We start from the raw sequence: 23908 nt of genomic DNA on the forward strand, positions 1-23908 counted from the left end.
CCTCACCCTGTCCCTCGTTCGCACTTATTGGCCCCACTGGGAAGTGACCATGTCCGCTGGGCTGAGCCAGCAGTGTAGGGATCACTCTGGCCCCTCGAGAGTGGTGCCATCAGCCAGGCTGGAACAGGAGTGGGGCCTGCCCGGACCGGGCTCACTCAGGACCTACTTGTCTGGCGGGGCCTAGCCAAGCCCCCCCACACTGCTCTCCCCACCCCTATTGGCCAAGACCAGCCTGGCCTCTGAACCGGTCCAGTGAGGCAGGCAGGGTCCCATAGGTGGTGGGCAGCAGAGACTGCTCGGAGCTGAAGCTGCGCTGGGGAGCAGGGTAGACCCCCGAGAGCCTGCCCAGTCCGGCTGGAGCCAGCAGGCATGCCCAGTCTGCATGGCAGAGCCCAGCTGCTGGGCGGGAAGCCCCCTACAGGCGAGTGGGACCTGCTGGCTGGGAGCCGCTCACACAGCAAGGCCTGGGTGCTGGACTGCCCCAGGTGAGAGGCCAGACCTGGCTGTGTGGATGGGTTAGAAGAGTCCATAATGTGCTCCTTCCCAGTGTGGGCCTGGTGCCTTTTTGTATCTGTGCAGGGCTCTAAAAATACTCTCTCTTTTAAGTCCCAGGGAAGAATGTCCATACAAGTTCCCTCCAGATCTGAGCAAACATATGATTTCATCATGTTAGTGCAGTGCACAGGAAGAGAAACTGGCTAGAAAAAGAGTGCAATAAAAGACAAAATACTTCCCCCCACCTAATCTTTCAGTGACAGTAACCTTAGAAATTACTTGCAACAATAGTAGGTATGAAGTTTTCAGGTAGAAGCCTGACTTTCAAGCTGATGCTGTGCCTTTCAACAGTGGAAACCACTGCTACAAAACATTGAGACAGAAAGTAACAGGATTCAAGATATTTAGACATTAAATATTTATATGAATAATACAGAGAGTTATACTTTCTAGGATAGATGTGCATAAGGGATATCAAGCCACAGACTTTTAGGCATAACTCATCCACTGACTGCTTGACATTAAGAAAATACCCTATAGGCATGTTACTGCCTAACTGCCTATAGATGTGTGAGTAGGGCTTACACATTCCTCTGAATCATCTAGAACTGGCCACTGTTGGAGACAAGACACAAGAACAGATTTATATGACAATTCCTATATTCTATTAGCAGTGACTAACTGATTTAGGCACAGCATTCACAAGCTCCACAGAGAGCCCCACCATCAACTGGAGAGTGTTACACTGCTAAGTCACATTTCTGAGGATGTCAGAGACACAAAGGACTTTCCCTTCTCCACCTTCACCTGCCAAATACCCACCACCCTAAAGGCAAGCGTTATTAAAAACATGACATGAATTGTATCTTACCATCGTAGTTGAAGCCAGGTGTCCAAATGGCAGATGAAATATTTAGGAGTTTTGGTGCAGTAGGCAAACAGTCATATTTTTAGGGTCACAAGAGATACTGTAAGGTTGGGGGGAAGAAAAAAATACAATCACCAACTATGTTAAACAAGCATTATAATTATTTAAACAAGACATTTTAATGGCAGATTATATTGAATTGATATAGCATCTTTCATCCACTAATACAGAAGTTACCACTGAAAAGAAATTACAGGGCCAAATGTCATTACCCATACCTGTGGTGTCTTGGCAGACTACCAATATCACCCGTGTCTCTGATAGGTACAGTAAAATGGAATATATAATGAAGTAAGTGGTTAGAACATTTATTTTATGTATCAAAGAGCCAGTGCTGATGGCTTTGATTTTATATAATACTCAAAGGACAGCAGCTCCACCAACTACACCTCCTTGCACCATTTTGAGATGTTCATTCAGTAATGACTCAGGGGTGTTAACTACTGAGGTGTTAACAATTTTACTCAGCACATAGGTGCTCCTTAGAAGTTCTTCATTCAGCTATTAACCAAGTCCAGCACTGTTTCACTTTTAAATTCAACTAGATAATAGACTTTTCAGGTTTTTTTAATACAAATTCTTAAATATAAAGTTTTTAAATCCTGTTTACTAATCATGCTCCACTCCCTTTCAGCCTCTCTCTCAATGAGGAAACTTGAAAGTCAAAGAGATCAGTTTTACTTTTGGTTCTTAATGTTACATTTCAAACACAGCGGGGGAGCCATTTAACCATTTCCAGTGGGTTTTATTTTGAAATGTGGAAACATTCCTACTGGTTTTAGGCTCTATAAAGATTTTTAATACATATTTTAAATGACAGATTATGTTTAAATTGACAAATATGTCTCTCTGTTATTAGCTATATGCTAGCCAACCTCTTTCCTTAGAAATCTGTTCAGCCTTTGTTTGTTTGTTTTTGGTCCCAATTCCAGCGACACACTGTGGTACTGGTGGTAAGTGATGCTGCGTCTCCAACAAGGAGGCTACAGCTCTGGCCTTTAGTTAGTGGCCAGGATGTGCTAAGCGCTTTCCAAGCCATCGAAGGCACAATCCCTGGCCTAGAGACCCTGCAACCCACAGCTAGGCTGAGGTGAGGAGGACCGAGATCACGGCAGCGCTTGGCTACACTCCGGGCTGGATCCGCGGGATTGCCGGCGGGCTGACAGGGGCATGACGACGGGATCGCGGGCGGGGAGAGGCAGGTTAAACCCAGGCCTTGCCAGGGTCCCGTTGGGGGATGCGGCAGCGGCGGCCACCACTGACAGCGTCGCCGTTGGCAGGTCTGGGAGCGAGCCGCAGATCCCAGCCGGGAGAGCGACGAGAGCCGCCCAGACAGCACGGGGAGGGCCGGGCCCAGGCGACACCACCGCCGCAGAGAGGCGGGTACGGGAGGCCCTAGCGGCCCGGCCCCGGAGGAAGGCGCCGGCCGGAAGGGCACGCGGCGGGTTAGACTCGACCTCGCCCCCAGGCCCCTTTACCTGCCAACCTCATGTCGGGTCCTGCCCCCCGCGCAGCTGCCCCCGCGGCCCTTTCATCCGCCCCCCGCCCACCCGCGGCACCGCGGCTGCTTCCGCCCCGGAACTTCCGAGCGCGGCCCGGAAGGGGCGGGGCGAGTTACCCTAGAGATGGGCCGGGGGGCGGGGGAGATTCGGCCGTGTTGCCATGGTGAGCAAGCCGCGTGTGGGCTCCCCGTCCCCTGTCCTCACCAGCTTGCGGGGGCGGGAATCCGGGAACGGGGGTGCGGGGGTGATTCAGGAGTGAGGCAGTTCTGGGGCCGTCGCCTATTTCCCTACATGTGCATCTAGCCTGTAGTGCAGGCGCTGACCCCTGCAGCCTCCCAGCCTCTCCCACCGTGGTTCCCACACTCACCTGCCACTCGTCAGACCCAACCCTGAGTCCCGGCTCTGCCACAGACTTCCCGTGTGACCTTGGGAAAGTCGCCTATGCCCAGATCTTAGGAGCCTAAATACCTTGGAGGATCTGGCCCTTAGTAACTCTCTGTACCTCGCGTTGCCATCCTGGAGAACACTTAAAATGGGGAAAATAGTACTTCCCTACCTCACCAGGATGTTGTGAGGACAACTATGTGAAAGGTTGTGATTATCACAGGAATGAGGACCATTTCAGTACCTAAAATAGATAAGGCTTGATGCCCATGCTAGTGGAAATTCCTGGGGGGCACAGGTATTTCAGTGCTAGTGGGCAAGTCCATGTCTGGTTGGTGTAGCAGCAGTTCATTTGTAATAAATTACCAAGTCACTTACAATTTTTAAATCAAGACTAGATATTTTTCTAAAAGATGTGCGCTAGGAATTACTTTGGGGACGTTCTTTGGCCTGTGTTATACAGGGGGTCAGATGAGATGATCACAATGCCCTTCTGGCCTTTGGATCTATGAATTGTGAAGGGCACAGTGGTGACTCTGGTGGGGGGTGACAATGGTTCTATGCATGCAGTGGGATGAATTTTGTTTCATTGTTAGAATTACAAATTTGGTATGAGGGCTGGTTTTCTATAAACGTTTGATGGCTTTCTGCAGAATTCTATAAATTCTACAGTACAAAACCTGCAAATACCTAGAGCCCTGAATGGATACAAAATTTGCATCCGCATCTGATCTGCAATCTGCAAAAACGATCCATGGATATAAAGCAGATATCTGCAGATTTGCAGGGCTTTAGATATAAAATTTGGATCCGCATCCATCTGCATCTGCAAAAATGCTCCGCGGCTATCCGCAGAGGCAAATATTTGCAGATATAAAGTGGATATCTGTGGATTTGCAGGGGTCTACAAATAGCCATCTCTAAACCAACAGTGGAGGTGGCAGTTCAAGGGCAGACCTCATCATGTTGCAACATTTAGGCTAATACTCATTCTGATCACTACTTAGATGCAGTGTATGTGTTGGTAAGGGTGGCAGATATTCACTGGCAGGCATCAGAGGGGTAGCCGTGTTAGTCTGAATCTGTAAAAAGCAACAGAGGGTCCTGTGGCACCTTTAAGACTAACAGAAGTATTGGGAGCATAAGCTTTTGTGGGGAAGAAGTGAAGTTCTTACCCACGAAAGCTTATGCTCCCAATACTTCTGTTAGTCTTAAAGGTTCCACAGGACCCTCTGTTGCTATTGGCAGGCAGGTGCTCCAAACAATGAGGATCTTTGTGGTGCTTGACACTATCCCTACAGGAGTCAGAGGCAATGGGCTGATCTCAGATTGCATTACAAATATACTGATGGCATAGGTGGAAAGTGGTTTGTCTGTTTGCTTTACTTGAACATTTTTATTATGTATAAAAGTACAACAAAGAAGACAAACACAGATACAGAGTAGTGTATGTATATTCCTGCGCACATTTAAAATTTCTATGAATTATAGAACAAGTAAGATAGGAGCATCAAGATCAAGCTACAAACGTAAAATGGTATATTTAGAGATGAGTATCTACCAGGATTAGATGATAAAATAATGAAGTAATGAAAGAATGAAAACAACTCCTTACTGCCTAAATATCAACTTATTAATCAAGCAATACAGATTTTGGGGTAGGAATTGGATCCCTTAAAGCACAAGAATTGTAAAAAATGTTTAAACTGTGTTAGTAACATTGCAACATTGATTAATGGTAGCAATTCTGTAAGCATCTGGCCAAGGAGACCATATGTTATAATACCTAGGAACAGAGTTATTCGCTGAATATGTTAATCTTTCCATCTCATTCATTGTCTATATAAGATTTTTCCATTGTCTAATAATGAAGGTTCTGTCAAGCAGCCAATATCTTGTGATAATGTATTTTTCCAAATGTAATAGGTGAGGGTCATTTCTTGTGAGGTCCTGAGTTCCTCCTGCAAAGTGCTGGTGTTCCCCAATGCCTGCTGAAGTAAAAAGGGGTTGAAGACTCTTTATTTAGTAGATCTTACAAATTAATAGTAAATTCATCAGGAATATATAAAAGTTGAAAATATCTAAAATTTTGCTTTATAATTGATGAGTGAGAGGAGGTGTCTTTCCCAACTTGGTCCACATGCTACGCAGAATCAAAACTTAGTCTCTTCCTAAGTTTTTGTCTTATAAATAAATCAAAAATAGAGGTGTAGGTTGGGGGGGTAGCTCCAGCCTCAACTATGGAGTAACCCATTCCTTCATAATATACAGCCAATAAAATAATGTGGTTGTACTTAGCACATAAATAGAACTTTACAAATGGTAAATAATTACCATGACATGCTTATGAGATAGGTAAGTATTATTATTCCCATTTTATACATAGGGGAACAGAGAGGGTGATTCTTTATTGCACTAGGGATTCTTTATGTCACCAGAGGAAGTGGTTTCTGAGAATATGCCCCACATAAGGAGGCTTCCTACACCAGCACAGAGCCGTTAAGGGCAGCCCTACCCTAGCCCTCATCCCAGCCTCAGAACAAGGGAGTGTATCAGTGTAGGGTAATGGGAGGGGAGAGGTGATGAAGGGGTGTAGCTAGAGCATCCTCTGCTACAGCTATTCTATGTTTCCCAGACTTCATAGGGGCCTCTGAGATTGTTCTGAGGCCGAGAACCATGGAAGTACCCTGAATAGCCCCAGAGAAAATTCACAGCTTAAATCACTAGAGTTACACCGGCATAAAGGTTGAGTAACACAGTGGTGAATCCGGCCTGATATGTTCTTAATAGTTGAATAAAAGTTTTGTGTTAAAAGTACTTCTTGATGCTGGGCTTGGGAATCTGTTAGGTTTCCTAAAGCTGGCCATGGGAATTTTGGAATCACAGATTACATATTCTTCAAACATACTCTCTGTATATTTACCCTTTTGCCCCACAGGAAAGACATTGTAACAATATGTAATCTTTGTCATGCACAGCTGGGACAAATGATGTACATAGATTCATAGGTTATAAGGAGAGAAAGAACCACACTGTGATCATCTAGTCTGACCTCCTGTATAACATAGACCAATGGTCTCAAAACTTTTTTGATCGCGCACCCCTATCAGTAAAAAAATTTTGAGCACGTACCCCCTGCCGTGCCGGCTCTACCATTTTTGCCAAAGCAAAAAAAAAAAAGCCGCTCGGACTCCCGCCCGAACTGACGAAGCAAAAAAAATGCTCCTCCTGCCGCGCACCCCCGAGGATCCTCTTGCGCACCCCCTGGGGTGCGCACACCCCACTTTGGAGACCACTGACATAGACAATAGAACTTTCTTGAATTAATTCCTGTTTGAAACTAGAGAAGATCTTTTAGAAAAACATCCAATCTTGATTTAAAAATTGCCAGTCATGGAGACAGCACCACAATTCTTGATAAGTTGTTCCAATGGTTAATTGCCCTAGCTTCTAAAAATTAGCACCTGTTCCAATCATGGGTGGCAGGTGGAGCCCCCCCCTTCGGTGAGGCTAGCCACCGGCTCTGCCCCTTCCACTCACGCCTCCCCACCCCCACGTCCGGAGCACCGAGACCCCCTGACCTCTTCCCCCCCCATGGCCTGAGCCACAAGCTCCCCCCTGCCCGGAGGATCCCCGGGTACCCGCCCCCCATCGGCCAGAGGAGCCCTGGGCTGGCCAGAGGCCTGAGCACACCCCCCCCCCCGGCTAGTGGCATCCCAGGCCAGTCGAAGCCTCGAGTCCCCTCCCCCCACACCAGCCCAGAGGAACCCCGGGCCAGCCGCAGCCATGCCTCCTCTCCCTAGACCCCAAGCCACCCCAGGGAAAAGCGTCTTATCTGGAAGAAGCTTTTGCTATGCCCCATGCAGGTTCTGGGGTGGCTGAGGAGGCAGTGTTTGCTACTTAACTTCCTGGATTCATCAGTAATCTCTCTGGAGTCCAGGGAGATTACTGATGAACTCCGGGAAGCTAAATAGCACATACCACCTCCTCAGCTGCCCCAGAACCTGCACGGGGCATAGAATCATAGAATGATAGAACTGGAAGGGACCTCAAGAGGTCATCTAGTCCAGTTCCCTTCACTCAAGGCAGGACTAAGTATTATCTAGACCATCCCTGACAGGTGTTTGTCCAACCTGCTCTTAAAAATCCCCAATGATGGAGATTCCACAACCTCCCTATGCAATTTATTCCAGTGCTTAACCACTCTGACAGGAAGTTTTTCCTAATGTCCAACCTACACCGCCCTTGCTGCAATTTAAGTCCGTGGCTTCTTGTCCTATCCTCAGAGGTTAAGAAGAACAATTTTTCTCCCTCCTCCATGTAACAACTTTTTATGTACTTGAAAACTGTTATCATGTGCCCTCTTAGTCTTCTCTTCTCCAGATTAAACAAACCCAATTTTTTCAATCTTCCCTCATAGGCCATGTTTTCTAGACCTTTAATCATTCTTGTTGCTCTTCTCTAGACTTTCTCCAATTTGTCCACATCTTTCCTAAAATGAGGCGCCCAGAATTGGACACAATACTCCAGTTGAGACCTAATCAGTGCGGAGTAGAGCGGAATTACTTTTCTTGTCTTGCTTACAACACTCCTGCTAATATCTCCCAGAATGACGTTTGCTTTTTTGCAACAGTGTTACACTGTTGACTCATATTTAGCTTGTGATCCACTATGACCCCCAGATCCCTTTCCGCAGTACTCCTTCCTAGTCAGTTATTTCCCATTTTGTATGTGTGCAACTGATTGTTCCTTCCTAAGTGGAGTACTTTGCATTTGTCCTTATTGAATTTCATCCTATTTACTTTAGATCATTTCTCCAGTTTGTCCAGATCATTTTGAATTTTAATCCTATCCTCCAAAGCACTTGCAACCCCTCCCAGCTTGGTATCATCTGCAAACTTTATAAGTGTACTCTCTATCCATTATCTAAATCATTGATGAAGATATTTAAGAGAACCAGACCCAGAACCGATCCCTGCAGGACCCCACTTGTTATGCCCTTCCAGCATGACTGTAAAACACTGATAACTACTCTCTGTGAACAATTTTCCAAACAGTTGTGCACCCACCTTATAGTAGATCCATCTAGGTTGTATTTCCCTAGTTTGTTTATGAGAAGGTCATCAAAAGACAGTATCAAAAGTCTTACTAAAGTCAAGATATACCACGTCTACCACTTCCCCCTCATCCACAAGGCTTGTTACCCTGTCAAATAAAGCAAAAACTTCCCCCGCCAAACGTAGGGTGACCAGGTGTCCGGTTTTCGATCGGAACACCCACTCGAACAGGGACCCTGGCGGCTCTGGTCAGCACTGCTGACCGGGCCGTTAAAAGTCCAGTCAGCAGTGCTGCGGAGCTAAGGCAGGGAAGGCGCGGGGCTAGGGTGTTCGGTTTTGTGGGATTAGAAAGTTGGCAACCCTAGCCAAACCCCGCAACTGGGGGTTCAGCGGCAGCGCCAGGGGAGGCCCTGGCCTATTATAACTGCCGCCCATGGTTCCAATGGTTAATTACCCTTACTATTAAAAATTAGCAACGCATATGGCACTCTTTTTCATGTAGTGACTATAGCTATAAAGAATATTCTTTTTATGGTGTTTTGAACGCTTGCCATTGTCTATATGGAAAATGAATCTATTATAGTCATTCTGCTTATTTTGGTTTGGCTTGGTGTATGTTAATTGAATGTGCAGTGTTGGAAGTTAGTCTTTTCACTGGGGATAATTTGTCACTGGAGCCAACCTAAATGATCAGGTGTATGACACTCAATAAAATAGTCTGAGTTCACTGAAGCCAGAGCTGTTGTAAAGTATCACAGTAAGTGGTTTCAAATAAGAAAATTGCTTATATTGTGGAACATTCACATATGCAAAAAGATCTTAGATCCTGGACATATGTGAATTTTTTTTTTTTAACTTTGAATGTGCAAACTGACTAGCTTTATACTCTCATTCTGAAATGTAATGTAGGAGGCGTCAAAGAATTTGCCTCTGGGCAGCTGGGCACTACCTCAGTTACTCCATCTGCAAAACTTGATGTATGTTTCACACACTTCTGACACTTATGATTCTTGTTAAATATAAGATACTTTAAATGAAGGGAATATTATTTTAAAAATATATAAATGCTCAGTTATGTTTAACTTTGAGCACCTGGAGCAACTCCTGAGTGCTCCTGAACATGTTGCTAAAGAATCCATTCCGTGGATTCTTTGGATTCAGACTGTGCCCCTAAATCTAACCTCCTGGAGCACTCAAACCACTGGGCTGAGATAATTTGGGCATGGACAACCTCCAGTTTGAAAATCCCCTGGATCGATACCCAACACCTACTTGAGCCCAGAGATAGGTATCATGATGCAGCATCCAGATGGCTATTTGCATCTATCCACGCTTTTTAAAATCCTCAACTAAGTGATTAACTAGAAGTCACATAGCAAATCATTGGAGGAGTTGTGAAGGTAACCTCGGGTTTCCTGACCACTGTTTATAACCTCTAACTAGACGTGCTATCTCTTTAGTCCTGTGTTTCGTATTTCCCTTCAGTCTTCAGTTTAAACTTCAAGCCTATGTTCTGATTACAGAGTACAAGCTGCAAGCATGAAAAACCTCAGTCTTATGAACAATTTCAGTAGATCAGATGACTAATGGGCAATAACACTTTCAACATTTCCTTTAAGAATATGTAGTTTTCCAAAATGACCTTCCAAGCACATACTGTTCTTGCTAGTTAATCCTAGACTGTACTTCATTTTTAGGGAAATTTATTTATAATACAAAGTATAACTGGATGAAACATTTTATTTGACTGGTGCAACAAGGCATGTCAGATGTGGGTCATGGGTAGCATTTCCTGATACTTGTTTTAAATTTCACTTCTAAAGACTGAAAATATTTCTGTAATTTTTACCTTTGGATCCTCACTTTCCAAACCTGCTGGTGTGCTCATGGTAAGCTGTATACCTTCGTATGTGTTTCTCAGTGTGCCTGCGATAACCTTCCATTGACTGTAGGCCAAGATCCTTCCCTTCTCATCTTCTATAACACTTACCTCTTCTGCAAAGCATGTCAGCTACGGCACTCCCTTCCCACGCGCTTTATTTTACATTGTGCTGTATTGTACTTACTGAGAGCTAGCTTGACCGTTTGCTCAAAACCCTGTGTAAGGGGCAGAGAGACGATGGTGTAGAGAGGAGGGGTTTAGATTTATTAGGAACTGGGATGGTGGAGCCTATACAGGAAGGATGGGCTCCACCTAAACCGAAGTGGATCCAGACTGCTGGCACTTAACATTAAAAAGGTTGCAGAGCAGTTTTTAAACTAAGAGATAGGGGAAAGCCAATTACTGCAGCGGAGCACGTGGATCGGACAGAGACTTCTCTTAGAGGAGAGTCTATTGATAGAGATTCTCTAGGTTCTAGTCAGGAGGAGAGGATGGAAGAGGATAAAGTATGGGCCAGATCAGATGAGAAACATTCACATAAAAAAGAATCTGACACATCAGAAAAGGGCAGACAAATAACACTGGTCTACAATTTTTGAGAAGTCGTCTGCTTCAGAGATAAAATGTGCTATTTATTATGTATTTTGATGTGCTGAATTCAAATATGACAATTAAAACAACTGATTGGCTACTGTTTCTAAGATATTTAAGTTTTTACATTTTATGTCTATGTATATTGTGTAGATAATAGAATTTTAATCATAAATTGTAAACCTAGATCTTTTCATGTGTTTATGGTTGCTTTACATGATAATATTTCACCTGTCCTGTTTATGTAACACTTTAAAAATCAGCAAAAGGGTTGTATAAATAAAATTTATTATGAAACAAAAGGCAAAAAATTATTATGTACATAGTTTAGTCCTATTCAGTGTTTCCTCGGCGCTTCTTGGCTTGTCTCTTGTATTCATTAAATGGAGCATCTTTTGTCACTGTCCAGCAATAGTCTGCAAGCATTGATGGGCTCCATTTGCCCTGATAGCGTTTCTCCATTGTTGCAATGTCCTGGTGAAATCGCTCGCTGTGCTCGTCGCTCACTGCTCCGCAGTTCGGTGGAAAAAAATCTAGATGAGAGTGCAAAAAAAGTATCTTTAGTGACATGTTGCAACCAAGGCTTTTGTATGCCTTGAGGAGGTTTTCCACCAACAACCTGTAGTTGTCTGCCTTGTTGTTTCCGAGAAAATTTATTGCCACTAACTGGAAGGCTTTCCATGCCGTCTTTTCCTTGCCACGCAGTGCATGGTCAAATGCATCATCTCGAAGAAGTTCACAAATCTGAGGACCAACAAAGACACCTTCCTTTATCTTAGCTTCACTTAACCTTAGAAATTTTCCACGGAGGTACTTGAAAGCTGCTTGTGTTTTGTCAATGGCCTTGACAAAGTTCTTCATCAGACCCAGCTTGATGGGTAAGGGTGGTAACAAAATCTTCCTTGATTCAACAAGTGGTGGATGCTGAACACTTTTCCTCCCAGGCTCCAATGACTGTCGGAGTGGCCAATCTTTCTTGATGTAGTGGGAATCTCTTGCACGACTATCCCATTCGCAGAGAAAACAGCAGTACTTTGTGTATCCAGTCTGCAGACCAAGCAAGAGAGCAACAACCTTCAAATCGCCACAAAGCTGCCACTGATGTTGGTCATAGTTTATACACCTCAAAAGTTGTTTCATGTTGTCATAAGTTTGCTTCATATGGACTGCATGACCAACTGGAATTGATGGCAAAACATTGCCATTATGCAGTAAAACAGCTTTAAGACTCGTCTTTGATGAATCAATGAACAGTCTCCACTCATCTGGATCGTGAACGATGTTGAGGGCTGCCATCATACCACCGATGTTGTTGCAGGCTACAAGATCACCTTCCATGAAGAAGAATGGGACAAGATCCTTTTGACGGTCATGGAACATGGAAACCCTAACATCACCTGCCAGGAGATTCCACTGCTGTGGTCTGGAGCCCAACAGCTCTGCCTTACTCTTGGGTAGTTCCAAATCCCTGACAAGGTCATTCAGTTCACCTTGTGTTATGAGGTGTGGTTCAGAGGAGGAGGATGGGAGAAAATGTGGGTCCTGTGACATTGATGGTTCAGGACCAGAAGTTTCATCCTCTTCCTTTTCCTCGTCTGACTCAAGTGAGAATGATTCTGGTGCATCAGGAACCGGCAGTCCTTCTCCGTGGGATACTGGGCGTATAGCTGATGGAATGTTTGGATAATGCACAGTCCACTTTTTCTTCTTTGACACACCTTTCCCAACTGGAGGCACCATGCAGAAGTAACAATTGCTGGTATGATCTGTTGGCTCTCTCCAAATCATTGGCACTGCAAAAGGCATAGATTTCCTTTTCCTGTTCAACCACTGGCGAAGATTTGTTGCACAAGTGTTGCAGCATATGTGTGGGGCCCACCTCTTGTCCTGATCTCCAATTTTGCAGCCAAAATAAAGGTGATAGGCTTTCTTAACCATAGTGGTTATACTGCGCTTTTGTGATGCAAAAGTCACTTCACCACAAACATAGCAGAAGTTATCTGCACTGTTCACACAAGTACGAGGCATCTCTGATCACTTTGGCTAAACAGAAATGTGTCCCTTTGCAAAATCAATCACTGACAAATAAGAGAGCACGACACTGTATGATTTCTAGAGCTGATATAGGGCAATTTGTTCAGCAGAGTGATGTAAGCTTCATTATGATTGCATCATCCATGACTTCTAGGAATAACATGATGCAATTCAGATCATGTATGACGCAATACCAGCTTCAGATTGCATCATTCATTGTTTTGCCTAAAAAGCAAGTACTGTCCAAACCCAGTCATAGATTTATTCATAGATCCAGTCCAAGATGTATTTTAGTCATTTCTGGTTTAAATTGAGATCCTTTCCCTTCATAACTCACTTATCCTCCGCCATTCCCAAGTCAAGGGTCGTATATACTGACCCAATAGCATATCTTGAAAACTAGAGCCAATCAACAATTTTAAGCATCATTTTCGTTCTCAGTGACCCAGAATTAGTAAAGTTTGACTACATTTATTTCAGAAGCATTTTGGCTGTAGAGCAGTGTTATTCAAACAGATAAAAATGACAGTGTTTACTATGCAGAGAAAAAAAGTTACATTTGCTGTTCAGGCATTTGAAAGTTAAGTGTTACTTATAATTTTTGAACAAGGCATTTTAAGTTGTTATTTCTCCTTTATTGGGGTAGGTAGCAGAGCAGTACCATGAGAGGAGTAGAACAGGAAGAAGGCAGAATTGAGACCTTTCAAAGTTTTGGCCCAAGTGAGGGGGCATGGGGGCGTCATTTGTGCTCCCCGCTTCAGGTGCCAAATGTTGTGGGCCGGCCCTGAAAACTGGATCTAAAAGAACTAGTGACTGAATTTTCAAAACTTAAAGCAAGAAAAGTCATGTTTTAAGAGCACAGTGTGGGTTTTTTTCCAGATTGTTTTGTAAATACAGGTTAAAGTTCATTGAAGAGTTTTCTTATTTCTTTCTATATTGGATGTGGTGATAATGGCAGTTAAAGCAGGATAGCTTAATGGGATATTTTGGATTTGTAATAATAATTATAATTAACATTTTTAATGCATTTTTATTTAAAATCGAACTGAAATATCAGCTAGTTGTTGTGTACAAATCTATTCTGAAAAAATAGAGATACGAAATTATCTGATCTCAGAAACATTGGTTGGACAGACAGACAGACAAACCAAATAATTAAGCCTCTGTTTAAAAAAAAAATGCTTAAACATTAAAAGGAAAAAAGGGGCAAAATGTTTACCAAAAACCTCAGCCTAGATCCGCCTTTGGGGTTTGGGGGGTGGGGTGCCGATTGCATGGTTCGCCTAGGGCGCCAGTTGCTGGCAGCTAGTCTAGGGCCGCCCCTGCTGCCATGCCTGGGTACTCCTCCTCCTCTGACTCCTACTACTCCTCCTGCTCCATCATAAGTTTTGTCAGGTGCTTTTGGTGCGTCAGAAAATGTTGAAATGTCCACTAGCATCTCATAGAAGCTCTGTCCATTTCCTGATACAGGAGTGAAAACACAAGGAAGAGAAGTTCTTCAAAAAGTGCCTCTTCCCTCTTGCTGGGTCTGGTAGCTGGTAGTGCATTGACCAAAATGACTGCTCAGCAGGATGTGTTGGAAGGCTGATCAAACTTCCTGTAATGTGCAGGGTGGACAGTCAGTTGTCCCCATAGTGCATCATGGTAGAAGGGCAAGAGCAGCTACATTTCAGGTGAGCGCTAGGGAGTCTGGGATATGGTTGGTTTGACCCAGGTCTGCATGCTGCGGTGTGGATGCCAGAGCTCCACGTTCAAGCCTCGGTTAGAAAATTCTTAACCTTAGGTAGGGTGGCCATACATCCCATTTTGGCCAGGATGGTCCCTTTTTTAAGCCTTGTCCTGGCCATCCCAACTTTTTTTTTTTTTTTCAAAAGTGGGCATATGTCCCATTTGCTCTTGCCGACTTGATCAGTTGGCAAGAGCAAGTGGGACACATGCCCACTTTTGGAAAAGAGTAATGTGCAGGGGTGTGAGCAGAAATGCCAGACTCGCACGGAGGGGGCAGGGCTGGGGGGGTGAAAGTGGCAGCATTGTAGTGACCGGGCAACAGGCTTGCTGGGGGAGGGGTGGTATGGGGGGTGAGGGGCGCTCAAACAAGCTGCTGGGAGTATCTCATTTTCCCTTTGGGAAATATGGTCACCCTAACCTTAGCTTAACAATGAGTGTAGACACACAAGCCTGGGGTTCTCTAACCCAGGGTCAACTGACTCAAGTCTCACTGACCCTGGGCTTACATTGTAGTGTAGACATACCCATTGTCAAACACAGATGAGTCCCCCCACTACAGAAGGGATGTGGACAAATTAGAGACAGTCCAGTGGAGGGCAACAAAAATGATCAGGGGGCTGGAGCACATGACTTATGAGAAGAGGCTGAGGGAACTGGGCTTATTTAGTCTGCAGAAGAGAAGAGTGAGCAGGGATTTGATAGCAGCCTTCAACTACCTGAAGTGGGGTTCCAAAGAGGATGGAGCTAGGCTGTTCTCAGTGGTGGCAGATGACAGAACAAGAAGCAATGGTCTCAATTTGCAGTGGGAGGTTGGATATTAGGAAACACTATTTCACTAGGAGGGTGGTGAAGCACTGAAATGGGTTACCTATGGAGGTGGTAGAATCTCCATCCTTAGAGGTTTTTAAGGCCCGGCTTGACAAAGCCCTGGCTGGGATGATTTAGTTGGTCCTACTTTGAGCAGGGGATTGGACTAGATGACCTCCTGAGGTCTCTTCCAACCCTAATATTCTATGAGTCTATGAGTTAGCTTTCTTAGACAGAGATTTATAGTTTGGGTGTTGAGAGAGAGTTTTACCAGTAGTAAAATAAACCTTGGACAGCTTTTCAGTCGTAGATTCAGTTTGGTGCCCCCAAGAATCACTTACCTTCAAGGAAACAGCTTCACAGGAAAAAGAACACAAAAAGGACTTCCATTGTTTTTAAACAATGGAGATCAGCCAGCCAATAAATACTGTGGCCTAAATTTTCAGAAATGACTAGTGGTTTTGGTGCCTCCATTTTTGGGTGCTTGACTTGAAACATCTTAAAAAGTCTTGGTTATCAGAATGTGCTGAGCACCCATGCATTTCTAAAGTGTCTCCAGTTAGGTACTCTGAACTTAAGGCACTCAAAATCACAAGTCACTTCTGACAATTTAGGCCACATATTTCCCTTCTTCCTGCCTAACACAGCAACATGCCCACAGGCACGTACTCACAGGTCTTACAGACAAATTCTGACAATTACGCATTTTCTCAGTAATAGGAAAAAACAATTAATGTTGAAATATGAACAGATAAATATAATTATGAAATGCATTACTTTTGTGTTGAAGAAGGCAATTTAATTTTACATGTTATTTATGTTTGTCTATCAGCAATGTGTAAGCATAGATTTTAGCATGGATCTGTGATGCTAGGCTTGTGAAGTGCTATGCAGTGTGCTAGTAGAGCTGATGAGGCTGCACATTTGTAAAAGTCTTTCTGGAATCAGTTTAAAAGGTTATAGTCCAATAGGCAGTCCAGGTGTAGAATCTCTTTAAATTCTTCCATGAGAATTCCAGGGTAATCCAGGGTAAACCTGAAGACCTCAGTTTTATTTCTTAGATCTTCCCTGTTAAAGTTTAAGCCAACCTCAGATGGCAGGATAAGGCTTGGGGCTTTCCTTTATAGCTCTTAAGCAAGCTGATAAGCCTGTTGTCACAACAGGACCTCCCCCTCCCCACCCCCAAGGAAGAATAGCCAGTGTATATTGTCTGTGGAGCGTTGATTTGAAGCTAATCTTTTGTTTCCTATGCGTACACAGATAAACAAGTTGCATTCATTCACATCAGGCAATTAGCCATTATTTCATTACAGCATACATTGTCTTAATCTTAACTATGTAAATAATACTATTAGTTTCCTGCAGTATTTTACATCTTTGATCCTTAGAACCATCTTTGAACCATCTGCATGCATAATAGAAGGCAATTAAGACATGAAAGGAATTAGCATCTACAAGCTAATTTGGTTACATTGTTTTTCTAATAAGATATAGGTAAACTTGTCATAAGATATAGGTAAACACAGACAAATACATTTAGCATCCACCTTTTGATTCTCTAACAATACAAGCAAACGTTAAGGATTCTAGTCTACTTAACATAGATTTGATAACTATCTGCAAGGAATGTCCCTGGTTTCTATTCCAATACCCTTTTGATATGTCCTTAAGTGTTGCTTACAGGTCACCTAGCTTGCTGATTGTTTAACCTTCGCTGGCTCAGTGTTACACCTCATGCTGTCAGAGAAATAGAGGCTGAGTTGGACAGGTTGGAAAAGGAGGGCATTATTTCACCAGTGCAGTTTTGGTATGGGCTATCCTATAGTACTAATGGTTAAACCTACAAGACCATTCGCATCTGTGGGGATTATAAAGTAACAGTGAATCAAATTCCTAAGCTAGACAGTTACCTCATTCTGTGAACAGAAGACTTGCAGTGCTAGGTGGAGGTCAAAAATTCAATCAACTGGACATGTCACAGGCATACCAGCAGATGAGATAGGAGGAGGACTGAGTTACAGGATAGACAAGGAGGGAGTTCACCCTGGCCGACAAGGTCATGACTACTGAACAAGCACCAGCCCCCAGGACACCACTGAGCTAAAAACCTACTTAGATATGTTAAATTACTATCACAGATTTCTTCCAAATGTGTCAGACCTAGATAGATAGGTCTGACACATTCTAGATAATATTCTAGATAAATTTAGAATATTTAGAATACATCACCGTTTTAGGAAGGTGATCCCTTGGCATTGGCAAAAGAAACAAGAGAAAGCCTTCCAGGAGTCAGAAAAGCTACTCAAATCCTCAGAGCTCCTTGTTCATTTTGACCCGAGCAGAGAATTAATTCATCCTGCAATGCTTTGTCATATGGGATGGGGACAGTTATGTCTCATAAAATGAGAGATGTTGGAAAAAGACCAACTGGATACGTCTCCAGGACTCTGAAAAAAGCTAAATGGGGTTACTCCAGTTGGAAGAAGAAAGTTTCACTGTTGTTTTGGGCATATAAAAAAATTTAATCTGTATGTATATGGGAAGCTTTTACTATTCTGGCAGATCACAAACCATTGGTGGGACTCTTCAATGAAAGTAAAGGAGTGCCAATCATGGCAGCAGCCCAGTTACAGCATTGGGCTTTGACATTAGTTGCCTATAAGTATAAAATAGTTTATAAGGCCAGACATCAGCATGCCAATGCTGATGCCCTCCGTTGATTACCATTACCAGAACCATTTGGTTCTATGGAACCACCAGGAGAAATTGTGCTACTCATGGAAGACCTAGACCAGACCCCAGTAAAGGCTCCCCAGATAAGAAAATGTTCTAGATGGGATCCTATGCTGTCCCAGCTAATTCAGCTCATATCACACAGGTGTCCAAATCAGAGTAAGAGGAAAAAAAATTCACCTACTTAGGACCAGGGGTACAGAAATAAGTATACAGAATGGATGTATACTGTGGGGCACAAGAGTTGTGATCCCCCCACAAAGATGGGATCAAGTCCTGACTGAATTACATGAACCACATCCTGGCATTTCATGCATGAAATCTTTGGCTCAGACATATGTGTGGTGGCCAAACATAGAATATCAGGGTTAGAAGGGACCTCAAGAGGTCAGCTAGTCCAACCCCCTGTTCAAAGCAGGACCAATCCTCAGACAGATTTTTACCCCAGTTCCCTAAATGGCCCCCTTCAGGATTGAATTTGCAACCCTGGGTTTAGCAGGCCAATGCTCAAACCACTGAGCTATCTACTGAATTGTCAAACCTAAAGACTGAAGGAAGAGTTTCCCCAAAACCTGAGGTTTCACTGGCAGTTGGGGAGGTCTGCTATCCGGAGAAAGAAAGAAAGAAGAGCAGGTTATTTAATGGACCTCATCCATGCTGTAAATTAGGAGAGGAGGGATGTAGTAATGTGACTATTAAGGGGTTAATTGAGTCACTCAGAGTATTATGGACTGGAGCTTGGCTTTACTTTTTGACCTTACTTCCAGTTTGTTGGTTGGGGTTGTACCACCATTTTGACTATGTAGTTCCAACAATAAAGCAGCATATTCTTTAGCCTGTGTAAGGGACCAGGGCATAGGCGGTCTTGCCTAGAGGTCATAATGGGCGGAGGTATGCCCATGAGGGATGGGAGATCAGAGGCAGTACTGGGTTAGAACTGAGAGGCAGGAAACAAGGTCAGAGTCAGGCTGGAGTCAGGGACTAAAGATCAGGAGACTAAGTGAAGTCTGATATTGCAGCAGGCCAAGGTCCATGTGGTTGCCCAGACAACTTCCTTGGGCAACCTCTGGGGATAAGTAGGGGCACTTGGCCAATCAGAGGGCTGCAAGGTAGTGTCATTCTGGGTCTCGTAGGTGGTACTTCCTGCAGCACCTATTCTCCACAGTGCTCCCTGGGTGTACCTCTGCATTGCTTCCTGCTGGCAATGTGGAAATATCAGCCACTCTAGACTTTGCCAACCTGGGTTCTAGTCCACAGGTGCTTATGTTCTGCGGTAACTGTAAGTAGACTGTGTGGTGTATCCTCAGGGGGTCACTATACAAAATGGGGTGTTTCCTGGGAGATGCAAAGTGTTGTTAACTCTCACTGAAGTTAATGAAAATTGATTATTTCACATCTCCTTTGGGATTAGGTTTTCAGAACCTGCAATGTATCCTACTCCCTACCCTGTCTTACTTCCCCTGAATCCAATCTAGGTCAAAGATCAGCAAATCAAACTAGAGGTAGTGCTTCCACTGCAGAAAGCAAATAGAATGATGAAGTAGCTAATTTATCTAGTAGGCAGAATTCAGAATGGGAATTAGCATTCATGTGTTGACTCTCATAAAGATCTCATTAACCAGTTGGATGTTGCCATAAGGCATGGGCAGAAATGCTGTTGTCCTGTTGTTAATTTCATTTCATGTAATTCAACTCACAGATTTTTGGCTTCTGGCTTGCCTGCATTGTGACTTCTGTATTTTCCAATCTGAAAGGAAAATATTCAAGAATCCTACCTAACATTTACTGTTGCTGTTACAGCTAACTCATTCAACCCACTAGAGGTCAGGGCGGTACTACAAAGGTACAGTTGACCAGCGATTTGTATTAATTTTTTTTAAAAGCTGTCACAGCAGGTGATAATTTTATCAGCAGTTTATACATTTTAGCGACAAGTAAAAATGTTCTGTTTCATTCAGTTAGTATTAAATAGTCCCAACAGTTTCATGACTGGCAAAATAGACTTTTTAGGTTGAAGAATTCGTATTACATTCATGTCTAAGAAATAATTTTGCCTTATGAAAATGTCCTATAGAATTTAATAGAAAAATATAACTTTTCCATTTTTTACCATCACATAGTACTTAATAGAGAATTATATCCCTGCCATGGAATTCTGCAGAACAATTTAAAAAGTAGAGAAAGGTTGAGCCTTTAATACATTTTTAAGTTTCTAGTGTCTCTATAGGTCCCTGTTTCAGTCTTATTGAAACTTATTGGTTTCATCCCTATGATTAAATGTCTAAAAGTGTTTTAAATGCTGGATACAATAAGATTTCTCTGCTTCCTAATGTTTTAAATATTAATAATTTAAAAGTTAAAAACCCTAACTCATACTCACCAGGACAAATCAGCGAACTTTCATAATATTTGCTAGAACTATTCTTGTAGAAGTGCTATGAGGGATGGAGGTTAATTAATGTAATACTGTAAATTGTAGTTATGCTTCTAGGCAGTTTAATGATAATGTTTTGGGGGCTGAAATAATATTTAAGGGGTCTGCACATTTAGTAGCATACCTAGCATAAGAAGTCCGTATGTCCATCCTCAGAGCTTTATCATCATCAGTATATCATGCTGTTCCCAGGGGACAAAATTTAAGAGACGTTATGTGGAGACAATTAAATTACCTACAGGTGGTGCAGGGCAAAATGGTACAGATTATCATAACAGAGACTATATGGACAACTACTACAAATCTTGCAGCATAGCCATTGTAATGTAAATGTATTTGTGTGGGGCAGAAGTGGTGGTCTCCATTGGAAAATGACTCATCTGCTTCTGGATGACCTTGTATTCAGTCAGATTAGATGGATGATTGGAGGACAGACTGCATGTATAACTGAGATAATTGTAATCTAAGGGCAGATCACTCTCCATTGATTTGATTGCATACAACTAAAGGATCTCATTCAAAACTACTATGATTGAGCATGATGTGCCAAGAATATGACATGGAGAAGGCACATATGAAGGGGTAGGAAAATATGATGGCAGATGCTCTATCCAGTAGAGATGGTTCAGACCTACTTTCTCTAGTTCAGCCAGTGGCTAACCCTCCTGCAGCTTTGTAAGGGGAGAGGTGTACCCTAAGAGCATCCCAATGCCAGAAGGCAAGAGGCTCTCTGATATCTGGTAGAGAGTTTCAGTTGGCCTGATCAGTTCAGTGTACCCCAATTCATTAATGTAATACATTGTATCTGATATATATTATGTAGAGTATCCTTGGAACACTACATAATAACACAGTGATCATTAATATTTTTGTGTGGTGTATGTACGATAAATGACCAAGGGATGATATAAATGTGAAGGAAATGTGGCACTAAAATGTATTTACCAGAAAAGTCTGGGGAGTGGGTAAGCAGGTTGGACAATCTGACATTCCAGCCAGGTGTCATCAGAATCGATTGACAATCACATGTTGTCACTGTGCCTCAGTGGGTCACAGCTGAGGTTCCAAATTCAGGAAGAACTGCTGAGAAATAGGGCGAACTCATTCCAAACTGGTGGTTATTCTATTATTAGACATAACAAGCCAGAAACAAAAGTAAACTTCTCTCTCACCACATTGGTTAACAAGAAGTCCAAACTGAAGTCTCCATAGGCATCCCAGCTCCTGTTTCACCATCCTGACACTAGACTTAATGATGAGTGGTTATTTAAAACCAATTTAATCAAACAAAGGGTCCTTCTAATCCCAAGAGATCAGCTACACAGCCATGTCAATATATAACTCAGATCTTACCCAATAATCATGCTGTTGCCAATCCTTTAGTACAGGGGTCGGCAACCTTTCGGAAGTGGTGTGCCGAGTCTTCATTTATTCACTCTAATTTAAGGTTTTGCGTGCCAGTCATACATTTTAACGTTTTTAGAAGGTCTCTTTCCATAAGTCTATAATATATAACTAAACTATTGTTGTATGTAAAGTAAATAGGTTTTTAAAATGTTTAAGAAGCTTCATTTAAAATTAAATTAAAATGCAGAGCCCCCCGGACCGGTGGCCAGGACCCGGGCAGTGTGAGTGCCACTGAAAATCAGCTCACATGCTGCCTTCGGCACACGTGCCATAGGTTGCCTACCCCTGCTTTAGTATCTACTACAGTCATGGCCAAGAATGTGACTTTCTTACAGTTAAAGTGTGGCTCATGGAGCTCCCCATGCACCCCCTGCCACCCATTCTCCACCTACCAGACTAGGTGAGGGGGAGCTCGGCACTTCTGCCCTGCGTCAGGGTGGTGGGGCTGGGGGCTTCTGCCCTGCAGGGAGGGGGGGTCTAAGGGCTTTAGCCTCAGGGAGGGACATTGGGGCAGAAGTCCTGTGCCCTGGCAGGCGCCACCCCGTGGGGCAGGTTGTGCGTGTCTTGCGGCTCTCGAACTTTTGAAGATTATTGTATGCAGCGCAGAGGGTCAATAAGTTTGGCCATTCCTGATCTAGTATCTAAAGGTTTATTTATAAGAGAAAAGAAAGATGAGAGAGTTAAAATGGTTAAGGAAATCAAATAATACGACCATTACAGAGTTCTTGTATCAGGTTTGAAGAGTGATGGAATAAACTTCTGGCTTGTAAAGTCCCTGGTAACTTCCAAAAGATTGGAAGGTCCTCAGTCCATGGGTTGGAATGCCCCTTTTAATGTAAATTCATAGTCCAGAGATCAGAGCAGGAAAGAGGGAAATGGAGATACTTCCAGGGTCTTTTATGCCTTTAAACATGTGGAAGGAATGCTCTCAGCTCAGTCTTAGTTTGTGGAAAATTACAGGCACAAGATGGAGTCCAGCGTCACATGAGCAAGTCACATGCCCTTACATGACTCACAGGAGCAGCCATTACCCATATTCTGGTTAAAGCACCCACAAGAAGGCTCATCGGGCGGGGACAAACTTCTTTTGTGGTTCATTGTGAGACCTAAGTGTTCTTTAATGGGCCATCAACTTGAATAGCTCATTCACAATGTGCTGTCTGGCTTCAATGTAGATTTTACCTTCTGGGTGCTACTTGTGAATACAGTACATATATAGGATGCCAGTACATAGTCAATATCTATAACTTCAGATAGAAAAATGATACATGCGTATAAAGGATAATCATACTCAGCAAGTCATAACTTTTCCATTGACACCCTACCTGATATGCTTTCTACAAGATTTTTTGCAATTGTCTAACAGTGGCAATGTTAATGATATAAATGGTCATGTTCCAATCATACAGCATCACACATGTCAAGTGCTCATTCATTTGCATTGGAGGGACAGGAACTGATCAATAACACCAGTGGGGAAAGAAACCAACATGGAACTTCCTTCATCACCAGACTCCATGTCTCCTTCCTCACAGCTTGAATGAACTTTATTTTGGGGGGTAACCTTTAGAAGGATCCATTTCAAAGGTTCACTGGACTATAAAAGAGAGGGGCAAAAAATCCCAAGTTATCTTTTCACCTAAGGAGACAAAGGAACTGAGCACTTTGTCTTTGGGGAGAGATCCTGACCCCCGGGGTGGTCAACCATCTTCCTGGAAGAAGTGTGTGGTAAGAGTCTTACCCAATACCCAGACAATAGCTTGGAAAAATCTTAGCATTAGAAAGTGATTGTCACTTTTATTTGTTTGTAACCATTTCAATCTTTTATACCTGATCTCACTTAAAACCTATCACTTGGTAATTAAATAAACTTGTTTTCAGAACATAATCTATATTTTGTTTTAAGAACATAATTTACTTTAATCT

The 23908-nt window shown here is 43.2% G+C and overlaps 1 protein-coding gene across 1 annotated transcript in view; it reads right to left on the bottom strand.

The window, feature by feature from the left end:
* LOC112121197 (transcription factor SPT20 homolog) overlaps positions 1-2959 on the bottom strand; it is a 60045-nt gene extending 57086 nt beyond the window's left edge. The window contains exons 1-2 of the mRNA XM_026653471.1: positions 2902-2959; positions 1367-1463 (exon numbers count right to left, since the gene is read on the bottom strand). Of these exons, the coding sequence (XP_026509256.1) occupies positions 1367-1369 (3 nt within the window). The 5' untranslated portion in view covers positions 1370-1463; positions 2902-2959. The remainder of the gene's footprint in view (positions 1-1366; positions 1464-2901) is intronic.
* Positions 2960-23908: the final 20949 nt, after the last annotated feature.

This window comes from Terrapene carolina, unplaced genomic scaffold, assembly GCF_002925995.2.
Source record: "Terrapene carolina triunguis isolate 2854851 unplaced genomic scaffold, T_m_triunguis-2.0 Scaffold139, whole genome shotgun sequence".
NCBI classification, from domain to species: Eukaryota; Metazoa; Chordata; order Testudines; family Emydidae; genus Terrapene; species Terrapene triunguis.